This window comes from Poecilia reticulata, chromosome 12 (assembly GCF_904066995.2).
Source record: "Poecilia reticulata chromosome 12, P_reticulata-male-v2, whole genome shotgun sequence".
Lineage (NCBI taxonomy): Eukaryota > Metazoa > Chordata > Actinopteri > Cyprinodontiformes > Poeciliidae > Poecilia > Poecilia reticulata.
The window spans coordinates 10,572,991-10,598,602 of record NC_088841.1 but is presented as its reverse complement, the minus strand read 5'-3'; the positions used below and the strand labels follow the sequence as shown (position 1 = coordinate 10,598,602).

Here is a 25,612-nt window from a genome sequence, read left to right as displayed (position 1 = left end):
TAATTAGGCTTAAAATGATGAATTATGATCAAACTTATATTTATATTTCAATGGGTTGCACTTAAATGAAGACTAAAAAGGAGAGGTGATGGATGACTAATGTCTCCCGAACCATTCAAGTGGTTTAGAAAACAATAATCTGAGCCTTTGCTAGTGTAAGCAGTTAGCTACGATGGAACAAGAGGGCATAATTGGCTTTAAATAACACGTCACTTGTTCTCTTGTTCTTATAAAACACTGTTATTACATGAAATCTCTTTGCTACCAACGAAAGATGAAGGTGCAAGAAAGTGAACAGGTGAAACCATAGGAACCTCTCTAGACACTTTTCATCGGTTCATTCGATGCTTTCTGAGTGTGATCTGATATTTACAATCAATGTATGGAGTAGAATTTGACGTACACATAACTGTCTGATTTTCTTTAAGAATCAACGGACCATATGGGGACAGAAATTTAATGCTCCATCAGTGCCTCCAAGTGGAGCAAACTTAATCAAAAAGTAGGTCAGACTCCCAATAATTGAAACATTCAACATTTGGATATGAGTGAATCTGTCAGTGCATTTTCATGCCTTTCTATATGGAATGCTTTTATTGGGTAATTGTCGTTTGAGCAAAACTTGCATCAGTTCTGTAGCACTGGTGCACGTCTGTGATTTATATGACGTCTTATATGACATAAAACTGTCTAAAAAAACCTGTAGCTGATGGTGAAAAAATATATACAACAGTGTCAAATGTGCAATAGACCAATGCAACTTATCTCATTTCTAATCTGATAAATTATTTTATTAAAGTAGTTTTTATTTATGACCAGAAAACTTTGTGTTCCATGCCATGTTGTAAAATATGTGCACTGTGCAGGATAAAAAAAGTACACATTTAAAGACAAAAAACCAAAATGTATTATTAGAAAGTGATATGTGTTTATTTGAAGCTGTTCCTATCATGATATTTGGGACTTTGGTTTTGTATTTTGCTGCATTTTTGTATTTTAAATGTATTTATATTCTGCCCTTTGTTCCCTTTGTCTTATATCAGACATTTCTTCTTTCTCCTCAGTTCAAATTCACTTACTTGTGTTCGCTCATAGGTGCACTCACTTTCTAATCAATCACCTGCTCCTTGTTTAATCAACTCTTCAACCTGAATACCTGTTAGTCAGCTCTTGGTAAGATTGTCCTGTTATTCCAAGATTCCTCCTTGTATCTTTAATTTTAACACATTTTTGAATACCTGTTTTGAGTAAAGTTGCTTATTTTCACATGCATTCCTCCTCTGCATTTTTGCCAGCAAATGACACTTCTATTTAAACCTTGATTTTGGATTAAAATGAAGTATATTCATACTGTTCACCTATGGTATTTATGAGCAGAGGATGCTGATCATTGTGGTTTTCCAATTCTAAGAACTCTCTATACAGATTTGCCTAAATAAACACGTAATAGCATTTAACTTAGGCCAGAAGTCATTACACAAATTGCTGAGAAATATGTTTTATTAAAGTAGCTGTTTTTCAATGGTTTAGAAAATAAGATTTGCTTTAAAGCAGTAAACATTTTAGTTATTTTCACTTTTGTCATTAACTTTCATGTTTTCCTTGTTTTTTTCCTGAATGAATGACCACACATCCACCAAGCAGCTGTGGTAAAATATTTTTATAGAGCATTAATTCATATCTGAAATAAAGCATCCAAGCAGCTCTGATACATACAGAACTCAATTCACCATTTTTATCAATTCACATATACTTTCTATGTAAATATGTGGGATCTTGTTTTTGTGTGTGTGTGTGTGAGCACTGTATGTACATGTAGACACATGTAATATTTAATCAGTTACAGTATAATAAAAGTTTTAAATTGGGTCATAATAATTGTTTTAAATGTCACTTGATATAAAAGCTGGTGTGCTGACCCTCATTAGTCCATAAAAGAAAAATCTCTTTCTCCCCTTCCCCATAAATTCTGCTAATTTAACCTTTAATAAATATGCTCTCTTATCTGCTGTATTGCCCCTTCGTCCCCATACCTGGACAGTATATATTCTCTTTATGTCTCCTAATAGCTTCCTGACTATGAGTTATATGGCAGACTAAACTTTTGCATTTCCTTGACTTCAGCGATTTTGTTTTTCTCCATCCTGCACCTGGATCAAATTTGTAAGTGCTGAAGATGCATTTAAAAACGAAACCAAAAAAAACATTAACAACATGTGCAGTCTAGTGAAATCATTTCCATCATGTCTTAACAGAAACAGATTAAAAACTGTTTCTCCCTCATAGTGATTTGTTTGAATCTTAATCCTCCTGGCAATTTCACTGTTTTTTTCCCCTCCCCTTCACAGAGTCAAATGTCACTTTTTTATTTTTTGTTTTTTGTAAAGAAGCGTGTGCGGTGCATTACAGTAACAAAATGTCTTTTTCTTTTTTTTTCCACCCATCCCCTGACGCTCAGAGGAACCAAAAGCACTTCTTCCGGTTCTTCTTGGCGGAGGCAGGGGGTCGCATTAGTTGTGGAGAGTCTTGTTGGTGAGGTGTTGGGGCCTGGGAGGTGGGAGTCTGTGGTGAGCCCTCTGGAGGGTCGCCCACCTTCCAAGTTCGTACCACCTGCCCTTCTTGCAGACGGAAATCGTGCTCCACACTAAAAAGAGGATTTAAAAAAAAAAAAAAAAAAAATCAGCATTTCTTTCTATTGGTCACATGAAGTCGACAGAAAAAAAACACTCAAAGAATCTTCTTTAAACTTCCCCAGGATCAACTATACCTTAGAATTACAATTTCATATGGAAATGTGTTTCAAAAAATGCACACAGACAATGACATAAAATTACATTGTTACTCAACATCGCATATTTAGAAAACACTTATCCAAGAACATTAAAATCCCTCTCTGAGTCGCTCTCTTTGGGGTTGATGCACCTTTCTGTGCTTCCAATTTGTGTGAAAATATCTTTCTTCAACTTACAGTAGTGTAGAAGCATGTGTTTATAGCAATGGTTTATTATACACTATATTTCTCATGGGTTTTTGTGTTCAATCTCTCCAAAGGATTCATAGCTCGGTGCAGATTTTTTAATATATCTCTTTTTTTCTTTTCTTTTGTCCTTGCGAACGTTTCTTCAAGTGTTGTTCCCATTTCGTATAGCTCTTTGAAATGAGCCTCTGCTTGAGAAATAACACATAAGTACTTCTGAGTGGTGCTGAGTCATGACGCACAACGGAAAGTTTTTATATTAGTGAAGTTCACCTTGATCAGGAAACTATTTCTGAAGAAGAGTTGGGAAGAGCAAAATCTTTCAGGTGGCCTTTTGGCGTACATATAATACACACCCATTGGCACCAGTGTGTACAATAAAAAATAAATAAAAATCCTTTTATTAAAGTGATTACCATTGGAAAAAAAAAGGTGAAAATATAAGCTTGACTTTAAATGCATTTATTCAGTGTGTAAAAAGAAACCATGTTTAATAATTGTTGTTGTTTTTTTAAACCACCATTGTCCCAATTAGTGGGATCCCTGCTGTCACCAACCCCCTTTTTGGATGGTTCTTTGTCATCTCATGCAACATTTCACAAGGCTGCAGAGAACAGAGGGATCTTTGACCATTTCTCTTTGTTGAACCTCTCTTGATCCTTACCTCCTCTTTTAAATTAGTGGATGAGACTGAGACGGCCATGACAGCTTTTATGTTTAACACCATTTCTGTGTAGATTTGGCTGCATATTTCAGATTAATACTCTAACAATGTCATACCTCCTCATTTCCATTTCTTTTAAAATTGAGCAGTCATTCTTGGTTTCTCTAGATTGATATTTAAAATCTCATGTAGTTACAAAAACATGCTATGCCATGATCTAACAGGTTTCTAGAGATCCTTGGAAGAGAAATAATCAAACAGCATCAGATAAACCTGTTTGTTATAAACAAGAATCTAGAGATCTTTTGGAATAATGAATGAAGTTGGTGACGCACCTCGACGGGGTGCATCAAGCTAATGTAGCACCCTATCAATAACTTACTGATATTTAAACAAATATTATTGGTATGTTGACTCGCTGTTGACGATGAAGCAACAGCGATAATCATCAATCTCAAACTCCAGAGGGTCTTTGTCTGTCTGTCTAGGTGAGGTGGTTTTAGCCACTGTGAAAAGATCAAACTTAACAGTCTCATTTGACCAAGTTAGAGTATCGGTATCATAACTTTAGATTTGTATTGTAAGGCAGAAATAACTTTAAAATTTGAGATTTTTTTTTTCTCTCTTCTTTGCCACTTAGCAGTTTTCGGTGGCTAGAAAAACGTGGTTCATCCTCCAGTCGTGTTTGACAATGTCAACGTCACCTACTTTCAAGGTGTAAGGAGTGAAACACCTTGGATGTCTACTTGAAACAAAAGCCTTTTTTGAAAATCTAATTTAATTTGGATTCGTCCCACCTCTAACCCTGCTTGAAAAATTCCGAAGACATGCTGGGTATCCTGAGGAAACCCGGTTGCTCTTTAAGATCGGGTGATGAGTCCCGCCTGCAGCTATGGTTAGGACACAACTCCAAATTGCTTTGATGTAAAGAGCAGATACTCGTTTAGAGAAAAGGAGCAGAAATTGGGTTGTCTTAATGTTTTCCAAGTCATGCTGGGCTGAAAACAAAAGTAAAAAGAACATAGCCCATAACCAAACATTTTCTCCAAGAGGAGTAACAAAAGCTTATGAAAAAGAAACCCTGAAGTGCATAGAAAACCCTTTGGGATCAACCAACAACCACTGGGTAAACGTCTCACATTTAATGCACTCTGCCCCAATCCTAGTTCATTAAAGTGCATCTCATATTTTCTTTATATTTCCTGTTTTTTTTTAAAGAAATATAGCACAAAAAATGAATGTGTCTACATGAAGCAGCTCCTAACGGATGTAAAGCTGATGTATATCTTGCATTCAATTGTAAGATAAACCGATATGTTTTAAAACCATATTGGTTTAAAAAGGATCCAAAATGATTTCCGCTGCTGGTTCAAAGAAGATTGAGCTCATTTTTGCCCAGAATCACATTTATTTATTCTAAGGATCTGGAATTGCAAAAAGATGAGTGAGGTTACAGATTTAAAGACTTTTTCGACGTCAAGTTTTCAGAAGGGTTGAAATCTGGACTCTTCGGTTTTCAACACATGAATGAAAATGAAGTGTATTTCACTCCCTGCAGTCTTCATTTACAGTTTAGGGCTCATAGTTTCTGCAGAAAACACTTTTATATTGGTCAAATCTTGGGAGGGAAATAAAAAAAGGAAGACACTGATTTCTGAGTAATTTAGAGCATTTTAAATCCTTGCTAAAGTTTTTTTTTTCTTCGGATAAGCGGAAGTGGATGGATGGATGGATGGATGGATGGATGGATGGATGGATGGATGGATGGATGGATGGATGGATGGATGGATGGATGGATGGATGGATGGATGGATGGATGGATGGATGGATGGATGTCATAAGAGCAGTCAACTTTATTTTATGTTTTTAGGAAACTGTTTTTTGCCGAACCTAAATGGAGACAATCGTTCTTTGTCTAGTCTGAAAAGTTTGAGATCCACTGCTTTAGGAAAACAATCTTCTTTCAATCTTGATCTACGCTTAAATATTGATCTTTTAATTGGATTGTTTTATGATTTTAAAGCTGTCTAGACTTATATTGTAGTAATCATCAGCCAAAAGAAAAAAAATACGTCACCTCTTTATTTTTTTTGTAGTGCATCAGGCAATTAGTGAGTATCAAACTCATTACTGATACTTATCAGCAATAGTTACATAGATAGTTACATACATTTTTCAATCCCTTCAATACCAAGTTGCATCACTTTTCATAGGGTAAAGATGGATCTTCAAGTGGGAAGAACCAGTGAAAAACACTGATGAATCCACACCTGGTATCTTCTACAGTCCATAATGAAGACTTTGACAAAGTAAATCAAGTGCAGAGAGGCTGAATATCACTGACTAGTTCCAACAGCAGAGATTCCGGGGTTGCAGTCGACGCAGACACCAAAAGAACAAGTCAGCAAGGTGCATCGATAGTCACGTGGCGCCGTAGCTTTGGGGCTTCACTGATAAAATGAGATGTGAGCTCTGATGAGCTGTCTTGGAGGCCATCAGTAAAAGGTAAGCAATAATAAACGAATGCATCTGCAATACAGGAAGAGAAAAATATCAGCTTGCTGACTTGGTTTTGCCAGCAGTTACATGTTTAGTAGCATTCCCCCTATTAACAGATTCTTTTTCCCTCCTTTCCTTTTTTTTAATTCACTTTTCTTCCCTGCTATTTTTTGCTTATTATGCAGTGGCCTAGTTAGCTGGTGTTTCTCATCACAGCGCAGATGCTGGAAATAAAGAGGACTCCCTCGGCAACAATACAAGGAAAGAAATGTTGCAGAGGAAGCAACGAGGACGGAGCTCAGCAGCATGAACCGAAGTTTTTAAAGCAAGAACAATGAGGACTCTCGCACTCGCATCCATCTTGCTACACAACTCCCACACCAGCAGTCACTCAACCACTTTACTACGGATGCCCACTGCTATTCTAATGCGCAGCAAACCTAATGAAACCTCGAACTTCAGAGAGCGGCGCGATACGAGCAGAGTGGATGTGGACAAAGTAAATAGTGAAAAAGTGTGTGGGTTCAAAGAGCGGTGGAAAGGATTTCTTCCCTTTGCGATATTTACAGCAGGTGAGGGGAGTTGGGGGTAAGGGGGAGGGGGGGGTCGTTCAGCTAAACTCCAGACTGCCAGTCTGGAGTTTAGCTGAAATAAAATAAAATCCTCCAAAGCTGTCAAATGAGGGAACAGTGTGCAGGAAAACAAGTCATGGAAGTTATCTGTGGGGTTGTGCTGCAATGAAATAACCCAGATAAATAAAATATACCATTCTCTCATCTTCACTGCCACTCTATTTGTGCCACTACACACCCCGGCTCCTTCAAGATCTCCTCTGTGACTCGTCCCCTGCCTCCGCTGTGTACTCTCTTTGTGAAAATGAATAGCCTCGGACCATGGTAATGTGTGATCAAGGCACAGGGGCTCTGCGGGGGGCCAGAGGGGGGAGACGTCCTACCCTCAGCCAGAACCGTCTACTCACCGAGTTCACAAACTGTGGCAGGCAGGAAGCTGTGAACCTTACATAGGTCTCCCCACTGCTCTGTAGTGCGCTGCTCACATCTCTGTGATTCTTTTGCTCAGGGCTTTCCACAAACTCAAGTCCTGCCTGCAGGCAAGTTAGATGTGCAAATCATGCAACCTGGTATTTTAGATGCAGACGTACCGTGATCCAAAACATGAACAACAGGCATTCAAAGGCCATATAACAGTAATGTTTAATCGTTTTTCGCCTGTGGACAAGAAATGTATTTAGATATAAAAATCCATCCATCCATCCTCTTTACACCCTTGTCCCTTAGTGGGGTCAGGAGGGTTGCTGGTGCCTTTCTCCAGCTAACGTTCCGGGCGAGATTCACCCTGGACAGGTCACCAGTCTGTCGCAGGGCGATATAAAAATATGATATATATAAATATATATATATATTTTTTTAATTAAACGTGTAATGAGAAGTCCTAATACTTTCACATGACTAGAGACTGCTCAGCCAAAATGTAAATATTTTATATTTGAGATTAACTTCATGAGAAGGAATGGTTTATGAGTCTTAATCTCTCTCTTTAACAGCTCAGTGTTGCTGCACATTTAAGATCTTCGGCAAATAGAATATGTCGCCAGTTTTTAGCTCCTAATTGCTTAGACCAACCTTTCATCAGTGTTTGGTAATGCTCAACACTGTTATGTAAGCTAGCTTCTTATTGTTTGCAAAGCAACTCGAATGGGAGGATTGTGCAAGATTCAAGGTAAAGAACAAAAAACAAACAAAAAAACTGCAACATTACATGTGAATCTCAGAATCCATCTTTTTTTAGTTGAAAGAAACTTCCTTTTAAATGCTCTAGAGGTTGCATAACCCTGAATAAATTAAAAACAAACCATTTTTATGGACATATTATCAAGAGTTACATGTTTTTTTTCCCCAAACTTTACATTTGGATTTTGGCATTTAGGCACACCAGCTGGAACAGATGAACATAACTAGTTGGGGGTAAATCTGATCAAAAATAATCAATACCAAACATTATACTTTAAAGTGCTTCATTGGACTTGAACTAACTTAACTTTTCCAAGACATCTTCCCTCTAATATTCATAAATATGCCACTTGAGTTATAATATTATCTCATTATTCTGGCTGTTTCTCAGTCCTTAAAAAATCTGTGTGGGAGATTTAGCCATAAAACTAAACTTTTAGAGTTTTTTTTTTTTCTTTTTTCACTTCTCTGGTCATTATATCTTTACTCAATCATTAACATGGAAGCATATTCACCCACATCCTGGATCATTTGTGACTTCCTGTGTGCTGGTATATTTCTCCTCACAAACCTAATAATAATCTCATTTATTCTCATTCCCTTGCGCCTTCGTCTATCAACTCCTCTGCTGTTCTGCAATTCCTGGGGATGTGCACACCTCCAACCAAGCTGTCAATTTGGCTAACCATTTTTCAATATTTTTATATATATATATTTTTTTACAAGCCTCGTTGAATTAAAACCAGCTCTTAGAGAATTTCTGGATTGGACATTGGTTTATCCCAACCAATGTTCAGTGCAGAGACTGAGCAAAAAACATGAAATGTGATGGTAATGATCGTGGTTATGACAACAGTTTTGTCAATTCATTGTTGTTTTTTTTTTGTTTATAGTTCGTAAAATTTTAAGTTGTAATTAGAAATTTAACTAATTGGTTTGGGATAGAAAAAATTCAATCTTTGCATCATCCCTCAGTCACTTTCCTAAATTCAATGCTGCCAGTTCATCAAATGTATGAAGAGGTTGTTTGGCTGAAAGCATGTAGACTCCATATTGTTCACATATGACGATGTGGTAAGGACTTGCTCTATAGTTTCTGTCCTTTGACACAAACCTGCATTTGAGCATAAAAATTAAAGTGAGTCCAAAGTCAGCCCTCATTAGCTCAAGTTTGTTGCTATTCCAGTTAATGGCACGTTACCTTTTTCTTACCGAGTGTCCTTACCTCGTTCATTTTTTATTCTATCCTTGGAGATTTAAAACATGAGCCTCCCTCCGGTTGCAGTCGTTCAGTTTGGGAGACAGCGACCTTGGCCGGGAGCTTTACAGCGGCACATCTCAACGGGGGCTTGAATCAGCAGATTTGTGGCTAGGCCACGCTACGAAATTCAAGGTTGTTTGTTTATTGTCATTCAGCTAATTAAAGGTAAACAAACAAGCAAGAGAATTAGCTTCACTGTTCGAGATGAACAACTTTACGTCGGCGGTTGAATTTGTATCGGCGAAGCTGCTGCTTGCGCTGCGCCGTCGCCGTGCAGCCGGCGGAAAATATACGGCACCTGCACCGCGCTGCACTTTGTGTAAATTAGGATGTTAGATAAAGTCAGAATGGATTTGGGCTACTATTTGACTAGATGAAAATGATATTTTAAAACTGTATTTCAGACACAGTAACCGGGCAGAGCCTCATCTCTTTTTTATACTTCCATCCATAAAACATTCATTCAGCTGCACCAGCAGGAGATCATCATTTCTCCTCCGTCTCTCGTTCTATGAAGAGAGGGTTTCAGCTGAAACATAGTAGGGCAGAGGCAATCAACATGAAATATCTTTCCAATTTTCTCTCTCGCACCATATAGGCTGAACATCCTTAGGGGAAAAAAAAAAAGAGCTTTGCATCTAGTCAGAAGAGCTTTCAGTCTCTGTTAGGATCCGTGACCGTAGATCACGGCATGTTTTCACTCTGAAATTCCAGACCCCACTTACATCCCAACACTCAAATTATTTGTTCCCTCCTCATACTTTTGTATTAGAAAAGTAGCCACAGTAAAGAAAGTTGGAGCGTTAGGGTTTAATAACGAGTTATTCGCCAATGATGGAGTCTCCTTGAGCGAGATGCAAGAATTAGACTGCTTCTAATTTGCTTATCAGATTGTACTGACTTAAAGAGCGCCATTGGATAAAACGAGGAAATGCATTCTACTGGAGCAAATCGTCACCAAACAGGCTGAGATTCTCTCTAACTGATGTCCTTTCCCTGGCGTTATTTTTCACATTTAATCTCTTTGCTGCTCTTCTGCAATTTAAAAATACAGCACAAAGTTCCAAGGTGGAATTGTCTTTGGTGTTGCATGTCCATTTATTTTGTTTTATTTTTCAGGTAAACCTCGTAGAAAGATTCACGCATAATTCACATCCTAAAATATTCCAAAATCATCTCTCTAAACGTTTGGAAGGCATCCATACCACATCCCCAATCCACAACAACTTGCTTCTTTCAATCCAAAGCAACCCTGAATCTATCAGTTCTTTTTTTGTTTGTTTGTTTGAGGCACTCAGTTTCTCCCAGGATACCTTTTTTTTCTAAAGGGTCATGTGTGTTTCTGCTTTGCTCTATTAGAGGCTAACACAGATAAACACAAAAAAAGAATTTCAGAAAGGCTAATTGAGAGAAAATAAATAACCCGACATGCATGTTTCCGACTGATAGAGAAAGTCGGGAGTGTAAACGGTGAGGCCGTGGTGCAACACTTGTTTTCTTCATACTCTTCCAACCCTCTTTCTTGTTTCTGCGGATGAGCTGCTTTCTGACAGGCAGCGAGTAAGACTGATAAAAATCATTTCTGACATGAGGTCAGTAATCCCCAGTTCTCCAAACGGAGGCATCTTCTGTTTACTGCTCTTCTACCTCTATATCAGCCACCTTATGTCTACTGACCCAGCTGTCATGCTTCTGAAATTTACCTGCATTTATCCAAATGACAACAAGTCTACATGGGGCTGTAAGCTCAACCTGAAGGTAAATTTACTGCAGGTATATTTGCTGAAGACTTTTGGGACAGCAGTAAATCTCTATCGGAACGCATTTACTACGAACTCCCTCACGTCCAGCAGCAGCAGCTGAGCCACCAAACTTTAGGGTCCAGGGTAAAGTCTTTAAATGTGAAGCGAGAGTCTAACATCAACTCTAAACTCAAACAAAGGATTTGCCTCAGAATGCAACAGAGAAAGTGTGGCCTACCACAAGAGCTTTTAATTTAGACATTGTAAAATGCAGTGATTAAATCATGCCTTCGCACATCCATTACCGTCTCGTTTGGAACAGCAACGCAGCAAGACTGAAAGACACTGCTGCGCATTTAAAAGAGAGCTTTATCTACCTTCATCTTTTTTATAAAAAAAAAAAAGCATAAAAAAGTAGAAGGCAGGAAAAATAAGTGATGGCCTCCGACATGCAGGATTTGATCTTTCATGGCAGTTTCCAATATGACAGAAATATAACGTTTTTAACATGTTAAAAAAATAATTGTCAATAGCCTACAAAAGCAACCGGAATGATGTCCCCAGAAATCTGCATGTGCAAAGATACTAAAAGTAATAGGTCCATAAATTAGGACATGCTTAATACAGTGGAGCGACAAAGAGAAGGAGAAAAATAATCGTAAGGGTTCTCTAAAATCCATGCACTACTCACAGGAAGAGAAAGAGGTGGGTGCTATTGTTTCAAAGTAAATAAATGTGTTCAGCCATGCTATGTGTGCATGGTCACCACAAAGGACTCTAATGCAGAAGAAGAAGAAGAAGTTGAGGTTTCCACCGAAACATTTGGGCCAGCCATTGAATTGGTAGTTATTGCATAAAAACAATATCAGGCAGGCTTTAGCATTTAAACACTGAATTCAAATCACAGGAACTGCCGGCTGAGGAATGACTTCATCCAATTATCCGCTGGATCCTGACTGAAGATGGACGGGCAGACAGACAGACAGACGGACGCACGGATGTAATGAAATCGGCATCTCGTGATGACAGCCTCATGAAGCTAATATAAACTTTTGTTAATTAAGCTGTTATCCTGAAGAATTACATCACATCTAAAGATCACGAGATAATTAAAGCAGCATCTCAAACATGACACCCAGTCAGCATAACAAAGTGTTGTTGAAACACCATCAATCCCTGTGTACCCGGCGAGTTATCAGATGAGTTTTCATCGAGCTCAAAGGGCCGTAATTTGTCAAGCTCAAAGGGCCCAGAAAGAAATCTAATTAAACATCTGAAGATAGAGGACTTCACAAACATGATAGTGGACTCCGGCAAGTAGCACCAGAGATGGATTTCCATGATAGACCGAGAGCAGTTTGGCTGGAAGAGACCGCGGAGCTGAGCTTAATTTCATTACGTTTCTTCTCATCCGTACAAGTAAATGACGCAAACTGCTGTTTGCTTAAAAAGACGAGACGAAGGACCTGAAAGGTTAGGTTAAATTCCCCCGCTTTGTAACTAAATATTCCAAGAAAGGAATGCTAAGGAAGCTGAGCATAAGGAGGACTGAGGAGGAAGAAGTAGATGTAGGCCAGGAGCTCGGAGAACCTGCGCTGGCTGGAGGACCGACCTGCTCCTGCATTTCAGCGCTCGGTGTCTTGTGTCATCCGGAGAGCTCACATGACGAAAAAAAAGGAAACGGGTAGAGGAGGGGTGTACAAAGTGCATAAATGAGACAAGATTGCATACTCTGAACAAGAAGCCAGGGGGGAGCCTCGCAGTTGTGAGCATCCAGGGTCTGTTGAGAGGGATAAAAAAAAAGCCTGTTTGCTATGAATTCCCTTTCATGACTTGTTTACCTTAGGAGGTGGCTGAGCACACATGCTGCTATTGTCTAAATGCCTTTGTCGGGGGCTGCTGTGTGCATCTGATTATCTAATGTGGCGTTTTAGTAGAAACGGTAGCTGAGACAGAGATATGCAAGGACAATGTCACGCTTTTGTAAGAGTTACCATGACCTTGTTCAAATATTTTTCTCATTATTGTTTTTTTTTTGTTTGTTTTATTATTATGAGTCATGATCTGCTCACATTCTGGCTTACTTTCAATCCTGACGGCCTCAGATAAAGGCAGCTAGTGACACTTGAGATTTAGAGAACAAATCTAAGTTCAATTTAAAGCCTCGTTTGCCATAAACGTGCAACAAACCTGCAAGAAAGAAAACTGAATCTGGAAGGCCGAAAACCATTGCAAGTAAAAAACGCATTGAATGATCGGTGTGACTTGACAAAAAAAACTATACAAATGAAATCTATTTACCACATCAGTCTTTAATTAGTAATGATGAGGGGGAAAAAATAAGTTATTTAAAAATAAAGTGACTTTTTAATACAACATAAAATATTGAATTATTGGTTTTAAAATGCCATTGGAAACATAAAGTGCTGACTTCCATGTGTGATTTATTAGCGAATACTTTGAGAAGGGGCGCTTTAACAGTAAATCTTTTTCCATGTCCACAGTTTGCAGACACAGCACTGTTTCTGGACTGCTGAGCAGGAAACTTTGAACCAGGATGGTTAATCAACCCTTCTTTTGTGTGCGAAGGATCCCAGCACAAGTAATTTCATTACAGTTGTGTTCGGTGTAAATCTAAAAACTACCACACGGTATTTTTTGTGCAGAAGAAAAAAAACATGTGGATTTTTGTTGACTTTTAATGAGAAAAATATTTACTTTTGAGCTCCCCTGGGGTTGCTGCAACCCAAATTTAGCGCGGCATATGTGTCGAGGTGTGCTACCCCAGTCTGTCCCAACATTCCAGCCAGGATTTTCCCTCAGCAACCGCCCACGATCGATATTCACCCAGAGCTCAGCAAGCGGGCAAAACAAAAGAACTGCACACCTTCCCTGTTTATTGCAAATGTTGATCCACATTTTTTTTTTCTAGAATATTGCAACGTCGAAGCAAAGGAGCAGCAAGTCAGCTGAAGTGAATTAGAAAAAAAAAAAAAAAAGCAAAAGGTGCTGGCATGGCTACACACAGTGAGGTTATTGAGTGACGGCTGCTGGAGCGGAAGGCTCTGATGGATGAGTGGCTGTTGAGGAGATGTGACAGAAAGAGGTGTGACGGCATGATGGCAGTTTGCCACCTGAAAAAAACAACAACTACAAGATAGCATCCATCATTCCCATTTCCTTCTAGGACCACTGATGAGCACAGGCTAACACACTAGGGCTTTTTCTGTGTGTGGTTTTGTTTCACCTCTTCCAGCTTTTTCAGATGCCACAAAGTTAAAGGGCTACTGTGAGTTAGGTTTACAGGGAGTCACTGCACAGGTAAAGAAGGAATGTGGGTTTTAGGAACCTGATTTTAAGTCTGTTTCATCGCAATATTTACTCTAGATATTATGATGCATGTTATAAAAAATCCCGCAAAACCATAAGCAAGCTACGACAGCAGAGCTGACCTTTATAAACCCACAAGAGAGAGAATTTCCAGATGCACTGATAATATATGAGAGTCAGGAGTGAATATTATATGGTAAAATGAGAGATTTGTGTTATGATGCTTTATATAAGCAACTAGCAAAGCTCTGAAGATGGTAAAGACTTATAGTACCATAAAAAACATTTCTTTAAACAACCAGCACCTGCTTATCTTAAGGCCTGGGAACTCAGTAACATCCAGCTGTTGAACTGGACAATTTGCAATGACAGTCCACAACAATTCAAATTTCTGCTTTGAGTTTTAGCTTATATATTCACCACAGCATCACTATATAGGCTAAGTAGCAGAGACATTGCTTTGCAGCTTGTACTAAGTATTATAGGCCCAACATTACAAATATGTTCAGTTGGATGTTGCTGTACTGCTTATTAAAAACAAAAACACAACTGTCTCTTATTGTGGATGCACATACTGACCCTTTCCTGTAGTTCAGCTTAAAGTCATCCTCGTTAAACGGCCATGCTCCTAGGTCTCTGTCTCCAAGGGCAACACATTCTGTGTATCCCCACTCGATCGGCGTAACTTGCAACTCAACAACTAGCAAGGTAGCTTCTCCTTTATAACTAGACTTGTCACGATAACAAATTTTGCTGAGCGATTGTCTAAAAAATTATTGCAATAAACGATAATATTGTTTCAAGACCTTTTGACGCTGATTTAATAAAAATGCCGTAATACATGCTATTTCCTGCCATAGATGGATACACTTTATTTTCAAAAGAACACATAACACTGGAACTAATAAACTAAATAAATAAAATATCCAGAAACAAAAATAAAATGGATTCTCAGCCTCCATTAACAAAAAACGTACTTGAATAAAAACTAAACAACATAAAGTCAAAGTGGAAATAAATACTGCATTCAACCAAAAGAGTGCAGATTATGAAGTCTGTATTGCCCTTCAGTAATCTCTAGATTTAAATAGAGAAAACCGGCACATCCGACTACCTAATGCAATAGTTCACACTACACCATTTTTCGCCCCTATTTTCCCCTTATGACAATCTTAGATTGTTGACCGATCTAACCGATCATCATGCGGTGTGTGGTGGGTTACGGTGGATCGTCGTGGCCGCTCCGATCTAAATCAGGGGTTTTCCCTGACTGGTAGCTTAAAGCTGAATGTGACAGGTAGCCAATCAGAAAGCGCGGATTCTCCTCCGTGCTTTCTGAGGGGAAATTACGGAAAGGAATCCCAATCAACTGAAACGGCGCAACCCAAAGTCCAGCGGACATTGGAGATGATATGTGGAAACAACATTAATGTTTATTCAACATTTTGTGCAAAGAATATAGAAATGACAAGGGGAGGAGTTGGAGCCAAATCCCTACTGCAGTTGATGAACCCGGTAAGTTTTCAGCTGTTCTTTGTTAACGTGACATAAATAGGTTATAATTATTTTCATTCAGTCAGGACTTTATGCTGACTCTAGCCACATGCATCACAGGTAGATTCTAGTAAAGCATTGATTAATGCCTGGTTTTAAAAGCCATTATTAGTAGTCATTATTTTGTGCCCATGTGGTTGGACACCACACGGCACGATCGAACCGATCGAACCGTTATACCTAGGATTTCTGTCTGCTAATGTGTCTCTCAGGTTTTGAAAATGGGCCGACAACTCGTGTAATGTGCGCTGGACATTACACAAAGGAAATGGGAAGGGAGGGTCAGTGGAGAGCACCGGAGTTGAGCCTTTTTTCATTCAGTGTCATCAACAGAAAGAAAAAAAGGCAGGAAGAGACAATAATTAAAATGAATACGATAGGTTTAATTTATCATGCGATTAATTGATTTATCATTTATCGCGACATGCCTATAGCTCTTTTAATCGTCTGTCCATCATCAACAAAGATTCTGATCTGCAGGACAATTCAAGACATTTGCACAGTTGTGCATGCAGTCTAAACTAAACTTATTGTTAATAACCTAAAAGCAGTGCCAAGATATCTATTCTACACAAAGATATTCAAAATTAATTAAATAAAAAATAGTATTTTGACTTTGTACAGATTAATGATTCCAAAGTCAGAGAGAAAATAACAAGCTGGTTTCAGATTTGGATAAAATTACTGAACAAAATTCCAACTCAAATATGGAGTCACAACTCTCAACACTCAAACTTTGATGATGTTCACCCAGACCAGTGAAAAGGCTATTAGAGTTTAAGTAACATTACCCCAATCTCCAGGACAGGCAACCTGTAAGTGTTTTGCCCAAAGACACCTCAGCACGAGGCAGGAAGTAACTTTCCAAACAACTACAGCTGCCTTCATGAAATGCTGGTGCATTTAAAAAAAACAACAAAAAAAAAAAAACAATTTCATTTCACTTCTACAAAATAAAATGGGACAAGAAGTATGTACTTTTACTGCAACTTAATCGACATAAGCACTATTCAAATGTTTCAGCATTAACATTACTTCATTTTATTCCATGCTATCCAGATAATCACTACTGAATAATTACTTATCACACTTATTGATGAGGATTCTTCAGGTTGGTTACAAACGATGTACTATGAGCCGCTTTCCGATCAATTTGGCTCAAGCTTATTCAACCACTCATCGAGTGTGTATATCAAATTGAACATTTATCTCCCCATAATTAAGTACATCGCAATCAATATGACATATTCTGCCCTGATGCAGTAGAGTCCAGAATTTTACGCCCCTTTATCCTGTTGCGCACACACTATTAAACTGTGGTGCGTCAAAGCACCACAACATGTGCTCCAATACGGGACAAAATAAGAAACAATGCAACACAAGCTATGTTGGGTTATACTAGAAGAAGCTATGCAAGGCCGTAAAAAAGATTTCAAAAGTAGATACTTTCTAGAAACCTACTTTGTATTGATTTTGTTTTACTTCCCGGAAACTCAAAAGTGTTAATAACCGGCCTGTGTAACCGGCCTGTGACGCATTACTTAGTGATGCTTAATTTCTTAATAAATTCAGAAGCCCTCAGTTTTTGGGCCTCTTTGGCAGAGTAAGGCAGCAGATGCTATTAGTAAGTTGAAAAGAAATCTCAGGTTCGGATTCAGCATTTAATATCTCATTTATTGATCGCCTCTGATAATGACAGAGGCTCAGCGCCAAGCAGGAGGAGATTGAGAGTGGCTGCATGGTGAATGAGCTTCAGGGATCTAATTTAGCCGTGAATGTGATTCGAGTGTGATTAGTATTTATATGACACATCATCCACATTAGGCACTGCTTTCCTGTTCCACATGCCACTCTTGATCTTCCTCTCCCCTCCCTGTTCAGAAGACGAGGCACAACGGTGATAGGAACCATCTGGCCCTCCGCTGCTGGCACGAGTTCGGCTCAGTGATTATTGCCAAACAGCATGAACAAGGGTTTTCACTCTTCCTCGCTCCTTGGTGTGTCTCCCTCTTCTTCCGTTTCACACCCAGCACTATATCTCTCCTCGCCTAAGCATAAACAAACTCACGTGTCGACGGAACACAAATATGTGGGGACGTACGATAATTTTGTGGTTGCCCATCTGAAGCATCGGAGAATAAAGTTGCATGAACGACCCAGGCTGTTTTCTTTCTTGCTGTTACCGAGTCAGGAAAAGTACGACCCGAATAATCCTCTTCAGTTCTTCTTTCTTATTCCCTTGCCATGGAAATCTAATGCTCCTGCTGGCTGATCCTTTCCTCTCTGTAGTTTCATATGAATAGGAGTGATGCCTATAATGTACTTTCTCCTCTTCCCTCTGCGAGATGCCTGTTGCTCCACGGCTCAGCCCTGTAGTAAAGATGGATTACTCCACAAGAATTGCGTGCCCTGCCCTTTACGTATTTCTCACACACCAGTTCTCCATTATCAGCTTCATCCGCAGGGGGAAGCAAGGGTAGAGGAGCGGGGGGAAACGTGCGTGCACAGACACACGGGTACACGCATGGAAGCTGCAACACACGAATCCACACAGGTCTGAAAGCTTTGACAGGGTTGTTAGCAGAGGGTGGGAGTCACGAATCTGACAAATCATTTTATTTTTTTTTCACAGGAAGGCATAGACCTCTTGAATCCAGCTAAAGAGAAAACACAATGGCAATTATTTTTCTTTCTCTGTCTTGCCTTTTGTCTGTATTCACCTCCATCCTTCTCTGTTAATATGTGGATAAAGAACGAAAAAAAACAACAACTGCATATCGATTTGTCAGCTAAGGACAACCTTAGTTATAAAGCATTTATGAAAAACATTTTGAAATTTAGGCAGTAAAGAAAAAAAATATGTATGACAGAAAAGAACTCAAGGGACTTGACCTCAGATTTCAGTAGATTTACTAAATCGTAACCGAGTTGTTTTTCGCTGCTATACCAGCATCAAAGATGCACACTGGAATACATTAAACATTTAGCACGATAATTTGGCAGCAATTTAAAACTTAGTCGTGAGCAGAAAGCAGTGGGACAGCTGTTTCTAGACAGCTATTTAACAATTAGATAATACAATGTAGTTAATTTAGAATTCTAGGTGCAGTAGCCATATTGAAATGCCTGCCAAAAGATAATTAAAGAGTAAAACTCAAAGACAAAATAAGAAAAATAAGAGGAAGAATAAAAACTATTCTCATGAACTATTGCAATGGTTGCGTAACATTTTGGAACAGGTAACCCGCCTGGCAATTATAAAATGACCTATTTAGTGCAACATTTTTGGAAGAAAACTGGTAAAATGATACAGTGGGGGGAGGGGGGTTTATTGAGCTTGTAAATAGGTCTCTCGTGGGTTTGAATTTCACACCAAATATTGGAACCAAGCAAATAAGTTCATATGTGTAATGAATAAGCTAACAGAGAAAAAGGACTGGTCAAGCCCGATAAAATCTATATTTTTAAGAAAAGCCTTTGTTGCTAATAAAAGCTTCAAGGCATGTGTGAAGAAATTTGCCTCATATAATGCTCAGGCCCACTGGCCCATTCTTCAAGGTGCTGGGAGTCACTTCATTGTAATGTAACATAAAGCTAAGTCCACAGATTTTCAGTTGCATTTAAGTTGGGTGATTGACTGAGTCATGGTAGCAATTTCATTTTCTGTCTCAGATGTTTTCTGGGGCTCTGTGCCTGCTATCATTTAAGTAATGAAAAGTCCTGCCTTGATTCCTCTGCATTAGATCAGGACAATGTTGAGCTGTCAAGAAATGTTCTTTGAGATTTCTCCATCCATGCTTCCTTCAGCCATGAGGCCTGTCAGTACTGTGTCTTGAAAGACGGGACTTGCGCAGTCCTGTTCCTCTTTGAAATTTGAAAGCAAGGTTTAACATGCCTTTTCTTCTGCAGTGGAGTGTTGTGTAGTGAATAGCTATAGATGCCATGGTGGGTGATGCCAGTAGTTTTTTGCAGATCTCTGTGAGCACTTCCTGGCTCTTGGACAACACTTCTGAATATTATTTAAACTCCTCTGTGACAAATATTGTGAGGAGCTCCTAGATGTCGCCACTTCACAATAACCTGAAATTCATTTCATTTCTGAATTACGGGGCCCAATGAGGCTCGCTGGAATGTTCAAAAAATATTCCTGTAACCACGGCCATCTGTTTTGTAGTAACTTGTTTGCAAAGGTCTTGAGAGAGACATTTTCTTTTATCCAATATGAGATGCTTCTTGTGCAATAGCTTGGTAATGAGAAACCTTTTCATACGCCACTAATGAGTACTAAACCAGCTGACAATAATTAGCACTGATGGAGACAAGGGTAGATTTATACATATTGGGAGATTTTTTTATTTGTAAGAATTTATTGTACCTACTTACAAAACACTGAACACATAAGAAAAAAATGGCGTACAAAAGACATAGAAAGCCAAGAAACCAGCTGAAATATGTCATTATTTAGAAATAATAATGGTGCCATCTACAAATTAATATTGGTTAGTTTGGTATTAACTGATGACCTATTTAAAGGTTTCTAATTAGAAAAGTATTGCACACAGTAGTAGCTGCGATACAACTGTGTATTGGTAAAAGCAAAGAGACCTTCACTAAGAAGTGTTGCTGAACATATTAACATCAATTGACGTCCAAAATTACAATAATACTGCATCTTACTCCAAAAACCTCAAGCTAAAAGTCCATCTTACAGCATATGTTGGAGGGAGGCTTCATCGGGATGAATCAATATTGAAATACAACAGGAAATTCTCAATAAAGATCCAAAGATGAAACAAAGTGAAGACAATAGTCTGAAACACACAGCCAAGGAAACTCTTAGTTGGCTTCAGAGAAAAGACATGAAACTGAAACAGCCCAGTTCATCACTTGAATAAAACCCATACAAATATGTGGAAAGGACTAAAGATCTGAGTGCACAGAAAAAAAAGAAAAATCTTTAAGATCATGTGCCAAATTTCTCCATACAGGATCCATTTTGACATTGTCACAACAAAAGGTGTGCTTCTTCACAAAGTATTTAGTATTAGTATTTGAAGGGTGTTCAATATTTATTCCATTGCAATCCATTTTTACCCACACCTTTGAGTAAAACATGATTTTATATCTTGCTTTGAATGAAAAGGCTGACTCATATTGTCTTTCTGCTGATTCTTACGCTATCAAAAATTATTATAATATAAAAGAGGAGTAACAATTTTGTGACTCCGATTAATAGTTGTTCCATATTGTTGACTAAAAGTAACATACTGCCAAAACCTTGAAACACTAATACCTCCACCATACTTAATTTTCCTTTTTCATAATATCTGAATGGTTTTAGTGCATTAAAGTATTTTTGTTTCACCAGGTTGCAAAAGAACCTGCACAAAACATTTTGGAACATGGCTAAAGACTCTTCCGAACAAAATCAACAAGATCATAAACTGATTCAGCATGCTTGTGATTTTTATGCAACAGAATCATGGCAAAATGAGGTAGAAGTAAATAAAATATTATGGCAGACATGAAAAATATCTAATAGTTACATTGTTCTGGTGGTTTCCATTGCTAAAAGCAGAGAGGAGCTGCACAACTAATGTCACTTCACCATATCTCAAATGTCTTTTTCTGCAAAACTGCCACTGCCTCACATGAAAGTAAGTTTTCTAAATGTCCACTTTACAGCTTTATACAGCAGTTTTATGTGAACTCATAAAAACTTGAAGTGAACAATTTCAGTTAAGATGGACACAATGTGCATAACCCAGCACAGCCTTTCAATTACTGCTCAGTCGAAGCAATGATTTGCCAAGACCAAAACAAAAGAGACACGCACTTCCTACAGTTGTCAGACATAGTGTGTATGTTAAGGCCTATTTTTATACTCCAAGATATAAGGTTTGATCGTTCTGCCAATATATCATCAGGTTACTGAGCAGAAGTGGCTGAAATCCCGAGATTAAAGGAGAAGAGAAACGCGTAGATTTGACAGTTTTTAACTAAGCTTAATGAGATTTAGAATCATGTTTTGTGGTTTTGCCCAATTAAAAATAAAACATCAAATACAACAGACTAACCTAACTCAAAACTAATCATAAACCAACACATCCATATTCAGATGTTAGAATAATTGCTTAAATTCGTGCCTAACTTAATCACTGTTTATATCATTGCAAACCATGCGTATTACATACACGAAATGTTAACATAAAACCACAACACTACTTCAGAAATTATGAAAGGATGGTTTTGAAAGGTGCACAAAGTCACAGCTGGTTTTTGGTCTTGGATTGTAAACGTTGATGAACTTGAGAGGATGAAGGTGAGGGGATTTTTCCAACACATTGCTGAACATGCAATGTTGCACAAAGATTTTAACTCGGCTCAGCCGTCTGTGTGGAGTTGCAGTCAGAGGAGATCATGAGCGCAAAATCTAAAATTTGTGAGGGTTTGTGTTTCCTCCTCAGTCCCTCTTCATATAAAGGGACTTCATACTTTTATGAAGCTTCTCCTTCACAAGGAGAAGCTTGGACTTCTCCTTGACAATGGATGACGTGCATTTTGCATTTAAATTGGACTGGAGCTTGGAGAGCACACACTTCTTAATCTCCCAGCACCCAGTGTATGCACAATTTGGGGGTGTGTCTATGTCTTAAAGCTGGGTGATGTATTTAACAGGGTGTCACGTCTGTGTGCAATAAGCATAATAATAATAATAATAATAATAATAATAATAATAATAATAATAATAATGTGTTTCTTTATGTAATGTTCTTTCTTTTTTATGTATGGAGAACATCAATCTCTAAACAAGTGAGAAAAAATGGGTTCCCTTGTTAAGTTACAAATACTTTTTGTACTTTTTTGCCCACCAAAAAAGTGGGCAAAGAAAGGAAAACTTTCTGGGGCGGGGTTTGTGTTTTTTTAAAGAACAAATAGAAAGCACTGTACTTGTGATTTCAGACACTGAATGCAGAAATAGAGCTGCCATATTGTAAGAGGTTTTTTTGTAAATCACTTCCGCTCTTTTACACAAACACATAAGCGCTGTCACTGTAAAAATACTACATTATTTTCACAATGCTGTGCCCATTTTCTGCTTTTGCTTCTCACATACTGATGCACTCTTTCCCTTTCATTTTTAAGAACTGTGTTTAAGAGTTCATTTGATATTCTCTTCAGCTGCGTTCTCTTTCTTCTGTTATGATAATGCATGAGAATTGTCAATGTTTAATGAAAGACTGGGGGCTAGATACCGGCTGAAGAAATATCCTCACTGTGGAACACGAGATCTATAATTTCCTTACAAATTATAGATGAAAAATTTCAGAGAGCCCAGATAAATGTGCTCACACTGAGGCCTAATTTATTTTTTGAGCGATTTCTGCTCATTTGAATACTAGTTGTCAAGCGTAAACAGCAGAGAAACACACTGGGTGAAGAAAGGCAACCAGAACCGTGAGCGGCTGCCAAAGCAAACTTTATCCCGCTCACCTCCACATTCACCCCTCTTTTCCTGCTGCTTCCATACGCAGCCTAAAGCTGCTAGTTTGCACCATTTCTCCTCATCCCCATTTAGGCGTGAAATGTATTTCTATTCACAGCAGTGAAAAAAGGGAGAAGAGGAGAGAGAGCAAAGGAAGTGACACAAGCAATCTAATGGAAAAACCGCCTCTGTCTGATGTCTGTAAAATTGCATATTCCTCTGGATACAAACCAGGACAACAAGAAGCTGTCTGTGGCTACGGGACAGTCTTAGAATCATGTTGAGAATACTTGAATTAGACTTCTGTGCACTTATGGGCCATGTGAGAAAAGAGGAATCGGAGCCGGTGAAAGCAAACTTAAACCCAAGCTGATAAGTGGCACTCTATGGGTGGAAACAGAGGCCCACATTAACAGGGCAGCAGTAGATCTTTGGTTTGACTGGCAGCAAAGACTTTATGCATTATCCCCTTAAGAGTCTCCACAATTGAAAATTCTGCTCTTCTTCTACATATGCACTTGTTTTAACTCCTCAATGGATTGCATGCTGTTTCGAAACTATATCGATGTGTTGACTGGTCTATTGGCAGATTTAATATATTGAATGAACCCTGAGTTGAAGGCTGTGTTATTACTTGCTTTAAATAACAAGAAGAAAAAAAAATTACAAAATCTTATTTAGAGGAGGTGATAAAAGCATGGTTATGTTTAAATCAAACCAGGAAAAGCTGATGTTATTGGTCAAACAAAAAAAAAATTATCTGAAAATTTAGAGAATATTTAAGGCATGCTTTGGGCAAAAAGTTAAATTATACTAAAATAATATCCAATAAAGAGCACTATAATAATGACTATGTCAATCAGCTGTCAACATCATTACCTGTTATAGCATATAAACAAATAGAAATGTTCAAATCTTTACTTAAAGTCACTTTTTACACCTACATCATCCTCCATAGTCACACCAGTTTTTCTAACAAAAACAAAAAGACAGAAACATGTTTGGGCTGCAACAAGACATCAAGGAGTGAGAAAAATCCTCCAAGTCCACACTGAGAAAATTTCATACTTAACCAACCCAACTTTTGGATTGACTGAATTGATCAACTGCAAAGAGAGAGAGAAAAAAAAAAAGAAAACAAAATTACAAATAAAAACTTATTAAGGGAAGTAGCGCTCCAAACAACCTGGTCAAATGTGAAAAGAAAGAACACTGTAAATCTAATAACTGGTTGTTTGGTGGCAACAAAAGCCATCAAGCTTTTGTTTACTAGTTGGTGTTTTATACCAATTTGGGGGTACTTAATTCTCTTCTTTGCTGAATTGTTTTAATTTATCCTCAAAGGACTTTTTGAGTATAAACATCCTGATTAAGATCATAGCCTCTTGTTTGGATTCAAGTCTGGTCTTGGACGGGGCAACAAAACCTTGTTTTTTGAGACGTTCAGAGGTGGATTTGCTGGGATGTTTTGGATCGTTGTCCTGGTGTACAGCACACATATCCCTGACTTTAAGGTTACAGACTAATGGTCATGTATTCTTAAGGATGTTTTGCTGGAGAGCATAATTCAAAGTTTCATTAATTAGGGGAAGTTGTCCAAGTTCTGAAGCGGCTAAACAAACAGCCCCAGATCACCACACTTTCACCACCATACATTAGACTGTGGGTGTGACTTTCTTTATATAAAATGTTAGTTTTACACCTGACGGTGTCACTTTCCAAAATTGTCTACTTTTGTCTTTTGATTCGAGAGGATACTTTTCCAAAAGTCAGTGGAATCATCAACATCTTTTTGTTTGTTTTATGACCTAAAATATTGAAGTGCAAAGAAAAAAGTAAAAGCAAAAACCGTCTGTCGTACAGCATATAGCAATGATGCTTCCGATTGTAAGGTAAGTCTTTTTAACCGTTAAGATAAATTAAAAACCACTTAAGAGAAAACGAAAGACATTTCAGCAGTTCTACTTTAATTTATTCTGTAGCACGTTCACACATTTTGTCAGAGCAGAATCATCCATCACTCAGAATAAAAAGCAAACATTTTCTAACGGCTAAAAGAAGACACCAGAGACTGAGGTGCAGAACATGGGCGGTCTACTTGTGGAGGATTCAAGAAAGTTTGAATCAGGCAATAACCAGAAAACAGATCATCCCACTGTCAACAGGAATATACTTCACTAATTGAACCCCAACCCCAAAAGAAACAAATATTATAATTGTTCAGTAATTTCATCTTGATAACATTAAGACAGTTTCTCATTTGGAGCAGCACAAATCTAACTCCTTTTCTTTCTCAGAACCTTGTAGAACATGTCCTTCCACCTCTATGAATACATTTTGTAGCTCAA

At 38.2% G+C, this 25,612-nt stretch overlaps 1 protein-coding gene across 4 annotated transcripts in view; it reads right to left on the bottom strand.

The window, feature by feature from the left end:
* Positions 1 to 1,645: 1,645 nt before the first annotated feature.
* Positions 1,646 to 25,612, bottom strand: part of LOC103473459 (uncharacterized) — a 49,733-nt gene continuing 25,766 nt past the window's right edge. For all 4 annotated transcript variants that reach the window (XM_081613997.1, XM_081613996.1, XM_081613995.1 and 1 more), the window contains one exon: positions 1,646 to 2,644. In XM_081613997.1, coding sequence (XP_081470123.1) covers positions 2,455 to 2,644 — 190 coding nt within the window. In that variant the 3' untranslated portion in view covers positions 1,646 to 2,454. The remainder of the gene's footprint in view (positions 2,645 to 25,612) is intronic.